Genomic DNA, 12982 nt, shown 5'->3' on the forward strand with positions numbered 1-12982 from the left:
AGTACATCTAAAGTTAATTGTAGGTGAAACACTATGTTAATTGCTATGGAGGAACATGAATAGTTATATAATTATTACTCTGAAGAAACTTACAGTCTACCTGCGGGAATAAGAATAAAATATGTAAGTTACAATTAAAAACATGTTAGGAAGATAATAACCAATTGATTGTTATCAATAATTATAATAAAAGTACTTTAAAATTATTACTGAATTAGGTCAAAACTGAATACAGTCTATAAAGTTATATTCTATAAAAGAAATAGTAAATGCCAACTTTACTTATTTTTAAATCTGTTAAATTATTATTTATTATAAAATGTATGTTGTGTGGTCACTTTTCTTATCTAATGTTGAAGACAATTTCTAAGGAGACCTCATTTCATAATTGGCTCAATGGTAGCACATTCTCTAGAATGTCAAACCTAACCTAGTATTCATTTCCAAGCTTGCTGTACAGAAGTCATGTTATTCAGTTTGAGCTTCCTTAAGTCTTCTGCTTTTATTAGAATACTGACTGCTTGATCAGTATTATGACTCCACTTGCTTTTCTGACTTTTTAAGAAATAAAAGCTTTTTGAATTATCCAGGATTCAATCCCTTTTTACTCCTGTAAATTATCTACCACATTAAAAGGTATCTAACGGTTTTATTTGTTCCACAAAACTTTATGATAAAAAAGTTTTCCTCTTCTGTGTTCTTTTTTCTTGGGTAAAATAAATTGGTGAAGTACTTTCTCTGTGTGTTTTTGTAGCCAACTGTGTCAATTCTATTAACTTCCTGCTGTTTTCTCGTTAGGTATTTAGACTGTAATCTCGGGTGGGGGGGGTAATAAAAAATCAATATCTTCTTGATCATATATTTTGTTTTTCCAGTGTTCACGTCGCATCCTTTTATTCTTTTTCATTTTTTTCTGGCACCATATTTTCTTAGAGACTTTATCCTACGTTTAGAAATACAACTCCATTCATTAAAACGAACCATGGTAATTAAGACTTTGTGGCTCAGAAAGATATTTTAATTGAGCTGGGTAGACCATCTTAAATTTTTGTTGGGTTGAATCTGTACTAGGCTATTGCATGTTTTCAGTCCATGTTGTTGACCTTGACTATGTTGTTAAGTATTGTCATTCACTAATAAGTTGATGCCTGATTTATGCAACTAATGTTTTTATGTCTGTCCTAACATGTTCAAATGTATTCTTATTTAGCCCATGTTTTACTCATCTAGGGTATATTTTGAGTGCTTTTCCAAGAATAATTTTGGTAGCATTTTCTGTTACAGAATAGCTTTCAAGTCCTTTTAAAAAGGGTTGTAGATCAGTTTTTCTTAGACTGCTCTAAAGATACATAAATAATTACTAACTTTGCCCAGGTTTCACGTTTTTTTTCTTTTCTTTCTATTTCTTTTCATTTTTCTTGTCTGATTTACTATCTGTATTCTTGCTATTTATAATAGGTGCTTGGTAAATAATAGCTGAATTAAAGAGGATTAGATAATTAATAGAAGGACTTAGTGTAATTTTTTTACTTGATGACATGGCCAGTACATTGTTTATATTCCATGTTTGCTAAAACGTAACAGAACTTGATTTACAGAGAAGGAATTTATAAAGAACCAAGCCCCTTTCAATCTTAGCTCTCCTGGGAGGGCTTCACGTATGGCCCGGGGAATCACCAGACTTGGATCTGTCTGCAGAGGGTGTTAGTTGTTTTTAAACTCTTCTCTTACCTTCTTAAGTACACTGATGGTCTCAGTTTATTTTTTCCCCAGTCATTGTCATCAACCTGGTAGTTGTCACGTCTGCATTTAAGGAACAGAAGTATATGCTTTGGGAAGCTGTCATTTGATTAAAGGTTTAAGAGATTATTGGCTAAAGATATTGCTGGTCTGTAGAGGGCCCAGTTATCTACAGCTGAAGAAAACAAACTTGAATTGGAAAGTAAATTCATTGAGATAGTACTTCTCTTTACTGATTATCAACATTTAAAAGTTCCGTATAAAGTCATGACCAATTAAATTGTTCAGCATAATAATGTGTGATTGTCTCATAATAACAGTGATTTTATTCTATTAAGATCTATCATTAATTAGAGAATAGGTATCCCTTTTCATTAGAATTTCATGTGATACCAGTGTGACAGTTGACTAATCTTTTTTGTTTATGATATATTATCTTTTCTCTCACTAGTAAGAATATTTATTATGCATGGAAGAACACAAATATTGAAGACAAAATTAGATATTTATTTTCATCAGATATTATTTTGACAGGTCTTGTAATACTTAAATGTTAAGGTACTTTTCATTTAAATGTAATGTATTGCTTAGAATCCTCTCAGGATTCTAGGCTTAGCAGTATTTGGACCTAGAATTACTTTAATGTATATATTAACTAGAGGCCCAATGCACGAATTTGTGCAAGGGGGCTCGGCCCTTGCAGCCCTGACTTTGTCCAGAAGGACTCCGGTCTAATTAGCATATTACACTTATATTATTATAGATGAGGCTGAAGTGTTAGTTATGTGTTTATAGGAAAATAAACAAACAGCATCTGAACAAGCATTTACTTAGCGCCTCGTTAATATGTGCCAGTTGTTATGCTAGACCTTGGGCTGTAGGGAAGAAAGATGGATTTAACAATTTCCCTTTGTTTGAGGAGCTCACAGCCTGGCAACTATTTTTATAGACTTGTAATAAATTAATTAAAATGCAGAGTAATTGCTAGAGAAGAACTATGTATTAAGTGCATCAGAGACTTGGAGAAGGTTGCAGCTATCTTACTTGACAGTCTTGGAAGGCTGCTTACAGCACTCTTAAGTATATTATATTCTAGTAAAAAAAATTCACTTGAAATGTTAAATATTCCCCCTTTATTATTAAAATAGTGCTTGAGATACATAGGCTTTAAGAAGTAGGGGAGAAAAGGAGACTCTGCTTTCCATTATTGTTGGAAAGCATTTTTTTTTTTTGGTCTCAAGGTGTTTGTGTTGAGCACATATATATTGTTTGTACCTTTAAATTTCAATTCTGAATTCTACAACATGCAGCATTTAGTGAGAATGTTTAAATAGCTGATGAACTGCCTTAATGATATTGAAGTTTTGCTACTTACACTTAACTCTTTAAAATATGTTAAAAGCCCTAACATACAATTTATAATCTTTTGCAAATCCATATATATATATATTTTTACTTTAAAAGAATACCCTATTTTATTTCTTTAAAAAATTATTACCTGCATAAAGCAGTAGTAGCAATGTGTGAATAGACATAATTATTGCAGCTCGTACAGACCATGATTTTTGTTGCTTGCTCCCTTCTGTAATCATTTTTGCTTCATTAGAGCTTGAGAATAAAGACTTTATTTGAACTTTTTCTAAAAGCTGACTTTACCAATGTTAATTACAATAGCAATATCCTTAAATGAAACTTGCATATATTATTTAAATGAGTTCCCAGAAAAATATTGAACTTACCTTTTATTGTTGCAAGTCCTACCATGCCTTCTTTTTAAGAACATACAGCAATACAGATTTATTTGAAGTTTGGGGTTTCTGTTTTAAAACTAATGTATATTATGTATAGTGATTTGTAAGATACTACTGTTTTACTAAATATTTTGTTTTATACTATTAGGATCTACAACTAGAATATGGACAAGGACACCAAGGTAGTTACTTTTTAGGTGCAAACAAGTAAGTAAAGTTCTTTTAAAATTAAATTTAAACAGGAATAATTAAGTTGCCTTAAAATATTATATTTTAATAATTACAATACTAAATAATTAGAGTAGTAAAATAGTTGGTAGATATATTTCATAAAATACTTTTAACTTTGTTTTACTGCTACTTTGCTAATCATTTAATCAATAATTGTTATAATAGAGACAATCACCTTAAATTTTTTACATCAAACTACTTTGTAGATCTCTAGAGAAAACTAAGTATATTCCAAATGAGGATAAATATATGTTTGAGAAATTTATTTTTTTATTTGTAAAGACTTGTCTGTTCCTTATAAAACTTGCTTTGGTATGTCTCTTAGATGTGTTGGCCTCTGAAAACAGCTGGAAATATTCACACTGTTTAGAAATCTTAATATTTTAGCTGGTAAGAGTCTTTTAAAAAGTGAACAGTAATTAAAATGTGTCTAAAGTTTTGAAAGGTATTTATGCAAGAAATAAACCCAAATTATTCAAGGCCTACTCTACACCATGCACTAAGGTGTAACAATTTCAGTTGTTCATAAGCCCGAGTTAGCAAGGTATGGAGACCAGACTCTGCTATTCCCCGTAGATTTTCTTATTGTCCTCTCATTCCTTCAACCCTCCCCCAAAGGCCCTCAATAAAATGGTTTTATTCCCCCACCCCCAAAAAGCTAATATTATAAGGAAATATTATTTAAGTTGCCAAAACCTCCCAGCAATGTAGATATTTTAATAATCAGATCAAATTAAAATTTCAAAATATTTCAGTTGCTTTAGAGAGTTGAGACATACACACACACGCACACACACACCCTTATTTTAAGTTAAACAGTTGACAAAGGGTGACTAAAGACAAGTAGCTCAGATTTAGTGATTATAGTGCAAAATCATGTCTCTTTCTTTAAATAAATGAATCATTTAAATATGTTTTTCAACACAGAAAAAAGGCGTTGAATGACAACCTAGAGAAATGCCTTAGTTTTTATTTAAACAACTTCATTTAAGTACTGTGAGGTGTTTTTTATTAAATTATTAGTAGTAACATTATTTATATTTCCTAAAATGGGAAATAAGTGTGAAATTCTCCTGGTAGAAAAATGAAATTCTATCTAAATAATAACTAGTCGCTATTTATAGTTTGTCCTGATTTGTTGATGGACAACAAAGGAAAGTTTGTCTCATAGTGAGTTAGCAAATGAAAATTTTATGTATTTTTTGTTATTTTGTCTAAATTTGAGGTCACTGGTTTAAGGCCCTTGTTAGTAAATTTCGATATATTTTAAGAGACTGGAAAATTTGGAAAGATATTTTATTTACCTTTCTTGGACTCATTTAAAATATATTTTTAAATGGCATACTTGCAAAAATAACCAAAAAAATATTATATATATGGTCCATCTCTAAATGATTCTCCAGATTCCTTAGTTTCCATTTTCTGATTTTTATCTGTTAGACATTTTCATAGTATATGGTTACTTTGGCTAGGTAAAATATTAATAATTTGCCCAACCTTCATTTTTTTGATTAATTGGATCCCTGCTTAAGGAACTGTATTCTTTATAACGAATTACTGGCAAGGTAGGTTGGCCAAAAGTTTGACCTTTGGCTGTGTTTCGTGTACAGGTACATATACATACATGTGACATGAGCATGGATGTAGCACTTCTCTTACTGTACTGATGTGTCTGCTTTCTCCTTGTGACTAGGCAGTGTGTTAAAACTCACGGAGTTTCCTGCTTTCTCCGTAGGTGGTCAGGCGAACAGATTTTCATTTCTGGGTTTCTACCTATTCCAGACCATGTGGCAGCTAGCTAAGATAGTGGCTATTTTTAAATAAATGCCTATATATTTTGACTTATTGAGCGGTTTTCTTTTCTTTTGAATTATATTATTATTGAGGTCAACTTTTCTCACCATTTAAAACCAACAAAATATTTTTTTTTTAGGTTTTAAATTATTTTTAATTTTTTAATGTAGCGCAAAAATTCTAAAGATAAATTCTCTTTTAAAAAAGACGTAAATAGTAGTGAAAAGAGTAAATTGAATTACACAATTCCTGGCACAATCGAATGTAGTAGTAGTAAAGACCAGAATTGTCTCTTTCTGTAAGCCATGAGACTTCTCTAGTAAAATGGGGATTACAGTAGTACCTTCTTTTGGGGTGAAATGGAATAGTCATTGTAAAACATTTGGCATATTTATGGTTTAGTAAGTACTTACTAGTTGCTCTTAGTTGTAGTATTTACTCAGTAATTGTTGATTGTAAGATCAAGTGAATATAAGTAAATAAAACTGCTCTTTTGGTTTTAGAGAAACAGGGAGTGGTTTTGTTTTCAAATATAATCAAGGCAGTACTTTATAGATTGTTTTGAACCAGTTAGACAATTTTGAAAGACTTGAGTAGTCAGCAGCATGAATTCCTTAGTTAATTCAAATATGCTAAGTATTTTTGGCGGTTTTGTGGGGGTTTTTTACTTCCAGATTATTTTCTTCACATGATCCGTTAAAACTATATTTGCATACAGTTCCATTTTTAATCCTATTCAAATTTTTAAATCATTTTGGGTTGATTTAGTAATTCAGTATCTGAGGGCATCATTTTTGTTTTGTTCATTACTTTCTAAAAATTCCATAATAGAATAATGAAGTGAACTAGTGAATAGTGACATTGTTTATTGTATGGTACCCAGTCTTGATGGTTAAATCAGCATCACATTTTTCTCCAGTGCTCTCCAGATATAGTACTTACTGTAAATTAACATTTTAGCAAATTTAGCCATGTTTTATCTTCTCCTTCATAATGCCTGAGAAGCAAATGTATTCTACTTTTCATTAATACTTAATGAAATCTTTAACTTTATTAACAAAAAAGTCTTAACACATAGTAAGAGATTTATAAGTAAATGAATAAAAAATATATATGGGTTCGTAAGCCATAAATTAGCCACTTTTTCATGTTTTCTTATTCAGCTCTTTTCTCTTATTCTTAGAGAACCTAGAAAAGTGGAATGCCATATAAGTTCAATTACACAGGGTAACTAAAAATAAACTACATTTAAATTCTCCTCTTAGTTATTCTCAAATCTTGATATTCCCTACTGGAAAAAAAATGCTTCAAAAAATAATGTCATATGCTCAAGAAAATGTTGTGTTTTTTTTCACATCTTCTGAAAGGATATGAAAGCCCACTGTATAGTTCAAAAATATTATGTTTAATTCAGTAAAATAGTTTAAAGCAGCACTTCTTAAAATTTTGGTCTCAGAATCCTTTTACAGACTTAAAATACTATTGAGGATTCCAATGAGTTTTTGTTAATATAGGTTATAACTGTCAATATTTATGTTTTTAGAAATGTACACAGAGCTTTTCAAAATATTCTAATTGTAATATACTCATTACATGTTATAGGTAACATTTTTGGTGTATTACAATTTTTTCTTATATTTAGGACCAATTCACGTGCCACCTTTATGGCACCTCCTTCCTAATACCACTCAGTTCTTCTCATGAGAATTAGAAGCAACAAATAATTGCAAGAAGGTTTTATATAGGTCAGTGTAATACAACAAACTTTTTGTTGAGGCCCACTAATAACATTTTTTATGAAGAATAGCTATTTTTTCTGAAATAAAATACCATTAGTAAGAAAAGTACATTGATTTTTTTTGCATATCTCCTTAATGTCTGGCTTACTAGAAGACAGCTGGCTTCTCATGTCTGCTGCTAATCTGTTGTGATATCTATATATATAGAAGCCTAAACAGCTGTTACAATCGGATGACTGGACGGTAGCTATGATGCTCACTGACCACCAGGGGGCAGACGCTCAATGCAGGAACTGCCCCCTGGTGGTCAGTGCGTTCCCACAGCCAACCTCCCCTGCCAGCTGGCCCCACCTGTGCACAAATATGTGCACTGGCCTCTAGTGTTCTTTATAGTCTAGAAAACTAAAGTTCCATTTTCAATGAAAGAATAAAAGTGAAAAGGTAAACACTTTAGTATTATGAAAATAGTGTTGACCTTGCAGACCTTCTACAGGAGACTAAGACCCCCAGGATCTCCAGACCACATTTTGAGAATTGTGGGTTTAAAGAAATGTTGTTTAGTCGATAATAATAAAGACTTAAAACACTAATTGAATGCTTACTATGTTCTAAATTACTATTCTAAGCATTTTACCTATATTAATGCATTATATCTTCAGATATATAAACATTTGACATCATGTATATTGTAATTCCCATTTTACTGATGTGGAAACTGAAGCATAGGGAAATCAAAGTGACTTATTGCGGGCCATGCAGCTTCCAGTGGCCGAGGCAGGAGTCAGACTCAGGCTGACTTTGCTTCACAACCCGGCACCGTTTTTGCTAAGCTGCCTTTAGACAGATGCTCCTGCCTTCCTGGTGGTGGGCCGGAAAGAGCTTTGTGATTAAGGTGATGCATTGACTGAAGAACCTCACTTTTTTTATCTGCAAAGTAGCATCCAGATTTAGAACTTTGTCATTTTCAAAGTTAGATCATTCAGCTGGCCTAATTAAAATTTGATGGCTAAACTATATTCAATTAATTGTTTATACCAGCTTTCAGTTTCTCTGGTTTTACATTTTGATAATCCTAATGGCAGTTTTCCCCATATATATATATATATATATATATATATATATATATATATGAAGGGAAAATGATTAGAAGGTACTGCCTTCTAACTTTTGAAAGAGTAAATTTTCTGCTGAATACTGTTGCCTTAGTCACCATATTTCTCTCTGTTCCATTAGTTTTAAGGAGACTATTGATATTTTATGCTTGAAGAGTATAATACAGGAGATACGCTGCATGAGCTTGCAGTGGAAAGAAGTAAAGGGACTTCAGAAATGCCATTAGTTCTCTCTTAGCTTCCTGAATAGCAGGTTTTATAAATTGCTTCCAATGATAAAACCTCGCACCTGGCCTGATCCAGGCTTAGTCTCCCAAAAGTGTAAATGTGTTTGCCAGTCCACCACTGGAGAGCAGATGTTCAGGTAAGTGAGTGTGTTCTGTGGAAACAGAGTGCTACTACATTCATGTATTCACATCACATGCATGCATGCTTCTGCAGAGAGAGCCAACATGTTGAGTTTCATTTTGTAGGATTGCCTGAGAGCATGATGTTTTTTTAAAGTGTGTCACCTTCCTTATTTTAAGAAAAAGAAAATGTAATTTCAGGTGTCACGTAAATATTCCGGGTAAATTTGAATCCTGGAAGCTCCTGACGATGACCCTGCAGTTATTGTTCTGTCAGTCCTGTTGTGACATTTTGTGGTGGGTTGTCCTCTGTTTGAGTTGGTAATTTTCAGTAAACATTAGGGTTTATTTTGTTCATTTAAGATACATATGTAAAGACATTAGCAACAGGAAATAGAGGTAGCTCATTAAATTAACTTGATGTTTGATGGTATAGAGATGATCATTGTAGCGTATTCCTAATAAATCTTAAGTAAAAAATTTTGTGGATAAGGTTAAAATGATGAAGATATATACTTACTGCTTGCTTAATTCACATTAATTTTTTTTTCTTTTAAGGAGTCTTCTGAAGTCTGTTGAGGAAGAATTACATCAGCGGTAATTTTACTTTTTGTTTTGTTTTTTTAATCCTTACCTGAGGAATGAGGATATTTTTTCCATTGATTTTTTTTTTTTTTTTTTTTTTTTTTTTTTTTTTTTAGAGAGAGAGTAGAAGGGAGGGGGAAGGAGAGAGAGAGAAACATGTGAGAGAGACGTTGATTGGTTGCCTCCCACATGCAGTCTGACTGGGGGTGGGGATGGAACCTTCAACCCAGGTACATGCTCTTGACCGGGAATTGAACCCTGAGACCCTCTGGTGCACAGGCCGACGCTCTAACCACTTAGCACACCAGCCAGGGTGGCAATTTTACTTTTTAATTAAGCTTAAAATACTTTGTCACAGATGAGTCGTCTGTTTGTTCCCTTCTCTGACATGTGGCCTTAAGGTCATTTTGTTGTTACTGGTGTTTTGATTCTGTAAACATATAGAAGTAAAATTCTGTCTTGCAGTTTTCTAAAATTTCTTCTTAAGCTATTTTGGTCAAGTTCACTTAGTAACAATGGAACTATCCTTCTTTATCTTTAGAGGGCATGTGGCACATTTAGAAGATGATGAAGGGGATGATGATGAATCTAAACAGTACGTTCTGTTTTGATTTTTAGTAAAAGAGAAAGTATCATGTGCTCTGATTTCGTAAGTCTGACAGCCTAATATTGACAGTAATTTTAATGTCATTGGTAATGTAGTATTATGGGTTCTAGCACAGTTTCTTTCCTTTTTCTGTTTTAGTTGTATTAGTCTGCTCCATCATCCTTAATAATATACCATAGATTGGTGGTTTAAACAAAATTTATCTCTCACAGTTCTGGAGTCCGGGAAGTTTAAGCTCAAGGTGCTGACCAGTTTAATTCCTAGTGAGAGCTCTCTTCCAGGCTTGCAGACAGCTGCCTTCTCACCATGTCCTCAGACGGGCTTTCCTCAGTGTGTACATGCAGAGAGAGAACTCTTTCCCTCTTCTTATAAAGCCACTAATCCTGTTCAATTAGGACTTGACTCGTAAGATCTCAGTTAACTTTCATTACCTCCCGAAAGCACTATCTCCAGATATGATCACATCAACTTTAGGACCTCAACATACAATTTTGAGGGGACACAGTTCAGTCCATATTATTGTGCCCCTCATCCCCCAAAATTTATGTCCTTAACACATGCAAAATACAGTCATTCTAAAAGGCTTAGCTCTTTCCAGCATCAACTCTAAAGTCGTAATAAATCAATTCAAATTAGATCTAATGATCTATGGATCGCCTTCAGAATTATTTTTTCGCTCTTCTTAAAGAGTAGTGCACGTTCGGAAACCTCTGTCCATCCTGTTCTATAAAATCCAAGGAGTTTGCAGCCTTCCTTTGTTTTTGTCTCATCTCCATCCCCTTCCGTTCAAGCTGCCGGTGTTTGTGCTGGTAAAAGCCCATAAATTCCGTATTGAGTGACAGTCCAGCCACACCCTTGGTGCTCTCTTCAGAACATGCTTTCTCATGCCATCCATTTGTGAGCTAATATGGATAGGCTGAGAATTTTTCAAACTTCAAGTTCTAGTTTCTCTTTTCTTGGCATTTTTTTCTCTAGTTCATCTCTTTCATTTCATTATAAGCAAGCCACTCCTTTAGCACTTTGCTTAGAAATCTCAGGTAAATATCCAATTTCATTACTTTGAATTTTTACCTTCAACAAAACACCAGGACATAATTCAGCCAAATTTTCCCTGACTCTTTATAATAAAGGTCACCTTTCCTCCAGTTTCCAGTAACATTTCCGTTGAAGACCCAACCACAGTGGCCTTTAACTGCATTCTGTTGATGATTATTTATGTACTAGAGACCTGGTGCATGAAAATTATGCACTCTGTGGGGGGTCTCTCATAATTCAGGAGCTCCGCGATCAATCGCCCCAAAGGAGTAGGCCCCACCCACCCAGCCAGGGCTCCGTGATGGATCACCCCCGCAGAGGGAAGCCCCGCTCACCTGCCACAGCCCACCGGTCAGTGGCCTGGGCCTCCCTCTTTGGGGCGATCGTGGAGCCCCCTGATTGATTGATCATCCCACCGGTTGGTGGCCTGGGCCTCCGTCTGCAGGGTGATCATGGGGCAATGGCAGGCCCCCAACCAATCTCATCGCACCCGCCTTGGCTGGCCTGGCGCCAGTGTCTGTCATAGTGTGGCTGTCCAGACAGTCGTTCTGCTGTTCGGTTGATTTGCATATTATGCTTTTATTATTATAGATTCTGTAAGAAGATGGGAGCTTTCTCACAAGCTCTCCTCTTTTCTTTTTTGACTTCTAAACAGGCTCACTTTTTTAAAAAATCCTATATAATAAGAGCCTAATATGCTAAGTGTCCAGTCCGTTCAACCAATCAAAGCATAATATGCTAATGATATGCTAAGGCTGCGCAACCACTTGCTATAACATGCACTGACCACCAGGGGGCAGACACTCCAACCGGTAGGTTAACTTGCTGCTGGGGTCAGGCCGATTGGGACTGAACAAGATGGGCCAGACATGCCCTGGAGCCCTCCAGCATTCCCTCTCCAGCTGGCCAGCCTCCCTCGTCCCTCCCCATCCCTGATCGTGCACCGGTGGGGTGCCTCGGCCTGGCCTGCGCCCTCTTGCAATACAGGACCCCTCAGTTTCAGCCCGATCCCACAGGCCAAGCCAAGGGACCCCACTGGTGCACGAATTCGTACACTGGGCCTCTAGTATTTATATATATGTGTGTGTATTGATTTCAGAGAGGAAGGGGAAGGGAGAGACAGAAATAGAAACATCAATGACAAACGCACTTGAGTCCTTGGAGGCGTAGGTTTTCCTTTCTACTTCACTACTATGTGACCTTGGATCAGGTCCCTTAACCTCTCTGGGCCTCATTTTCCTCATCAGAGAATTTATGCTCTATTATCTTCGAAGTTTTGTAAACATTTTAGAAACTACAGGCCTGAATTGTAATGAATCTAAGCTTCAGTCAAGTGAGTTCTGTCTATAATTTCATAAAGCATGTATATTTTGATGAGGTTCATCAGAGATATTTCATATCTAATGATAGTAAAAATATATATTACATTATGATAATTTTATAGTATATCATTTTGCTGTTTTCCTGTAAACCAATTACTTGTTTTACATTAAGTACCTTTCAATTGATATAAACTGTAATTGTAGTTATCTTTCCCACTTTTAATTACTGGATAGAATTTGAAATCAAGAAAGCTTATCTACTCAGTTACCTCTGAATGATACTCCATTCAGCATAATTTGAATATTTAACAAAATATTTTAGAAAATGCCCAGTCTTAGAAAAAAGTAACTTGTTATACAATTTTTTTCTTTCATAACTTTGAAAAATTAATTATAATTTAGTAATGATTTTTTTATAAAATAGAGTTCTAATTCTAAATTTTTGTATTTTTATAGTTCAACCATGAAAGCAAAAATTCCACCTCCTTTGCCACCAAAGGTAGACAGATTTATTTTTCAATTTAAATTTGTTTGTGTATGTGTGTGATTATTTGATACTGTATTAATATTTACCCTGTAGCTTATTTTCACATGGGACCCACAAAGAAACATCATGAAGAAGTTACTAACTAATCATGATATAAATCAATAATTGTGTTATTATTGTTTCTCCTTTTTAATTATCCAACTTGCCATTTATTGTTCTAAATAAGTTCTAG

General features: G+C 34.2%; 1 protein-coding gene across 10 annotated transcripts in view; it reads left to right on the top strand.

Annotated features, from left to right (window-relative positions):
- The window catches only part of MAP4K3 (mitogen-activated protein kinase kinase kinase kinase 3), a 115814-nt gene that overhangs the window by 74758 nt on the left and 28074 nt on the right, over window positions 1–12982 (top strand). For 8 of the 10 annotated variants that reach the window (XR_004971870.1, XM_036334775.1, XM_036334774.1 and 5 more), the window contains 4 exons: window positions 3640–3698; window positions 9273–9311; window positions 9841–9894; window positions 12720–12762. Coding sequence is in view for 9 of the 10 variants with exons in the window: in XM_036334775.1 (XP_036190668.1) it covers window positions 3640–3698; window positions 9273–9311; window positions 9841–9894; window positions 12720–12762 (195 nt within the window). In the remaining variant the exon portion in view is untranslated. The remainder of the gene's footprint in view (window positions 1–3639; window positions 3699–9272; window positions 9312–9840; window positions 9895–12719; window positions 12763–12982) is intronic. The other 2 variants (XM_036334771.1, XM_036334773.1) reach the window with 1 other exon arrangement.

The sequence above is a fragment of the Myotis myotis genome, unplaced genomic scaffold, assembly GCF_014108235.1.
Source record: "Myotis myotis isolate mMyoMyo1 unplaced genomic scaffold, mMyoMyo1.p scaffold_m19_p_14, whole genome shotgun sequence".
Classification (NCBI taxonomy): domain Eukaryota; kingdom Metazoa; phylum Chordata; class Mammalia; order Chiroptera; family Vespertilionidae; genus Myotis; species Myotis myotis.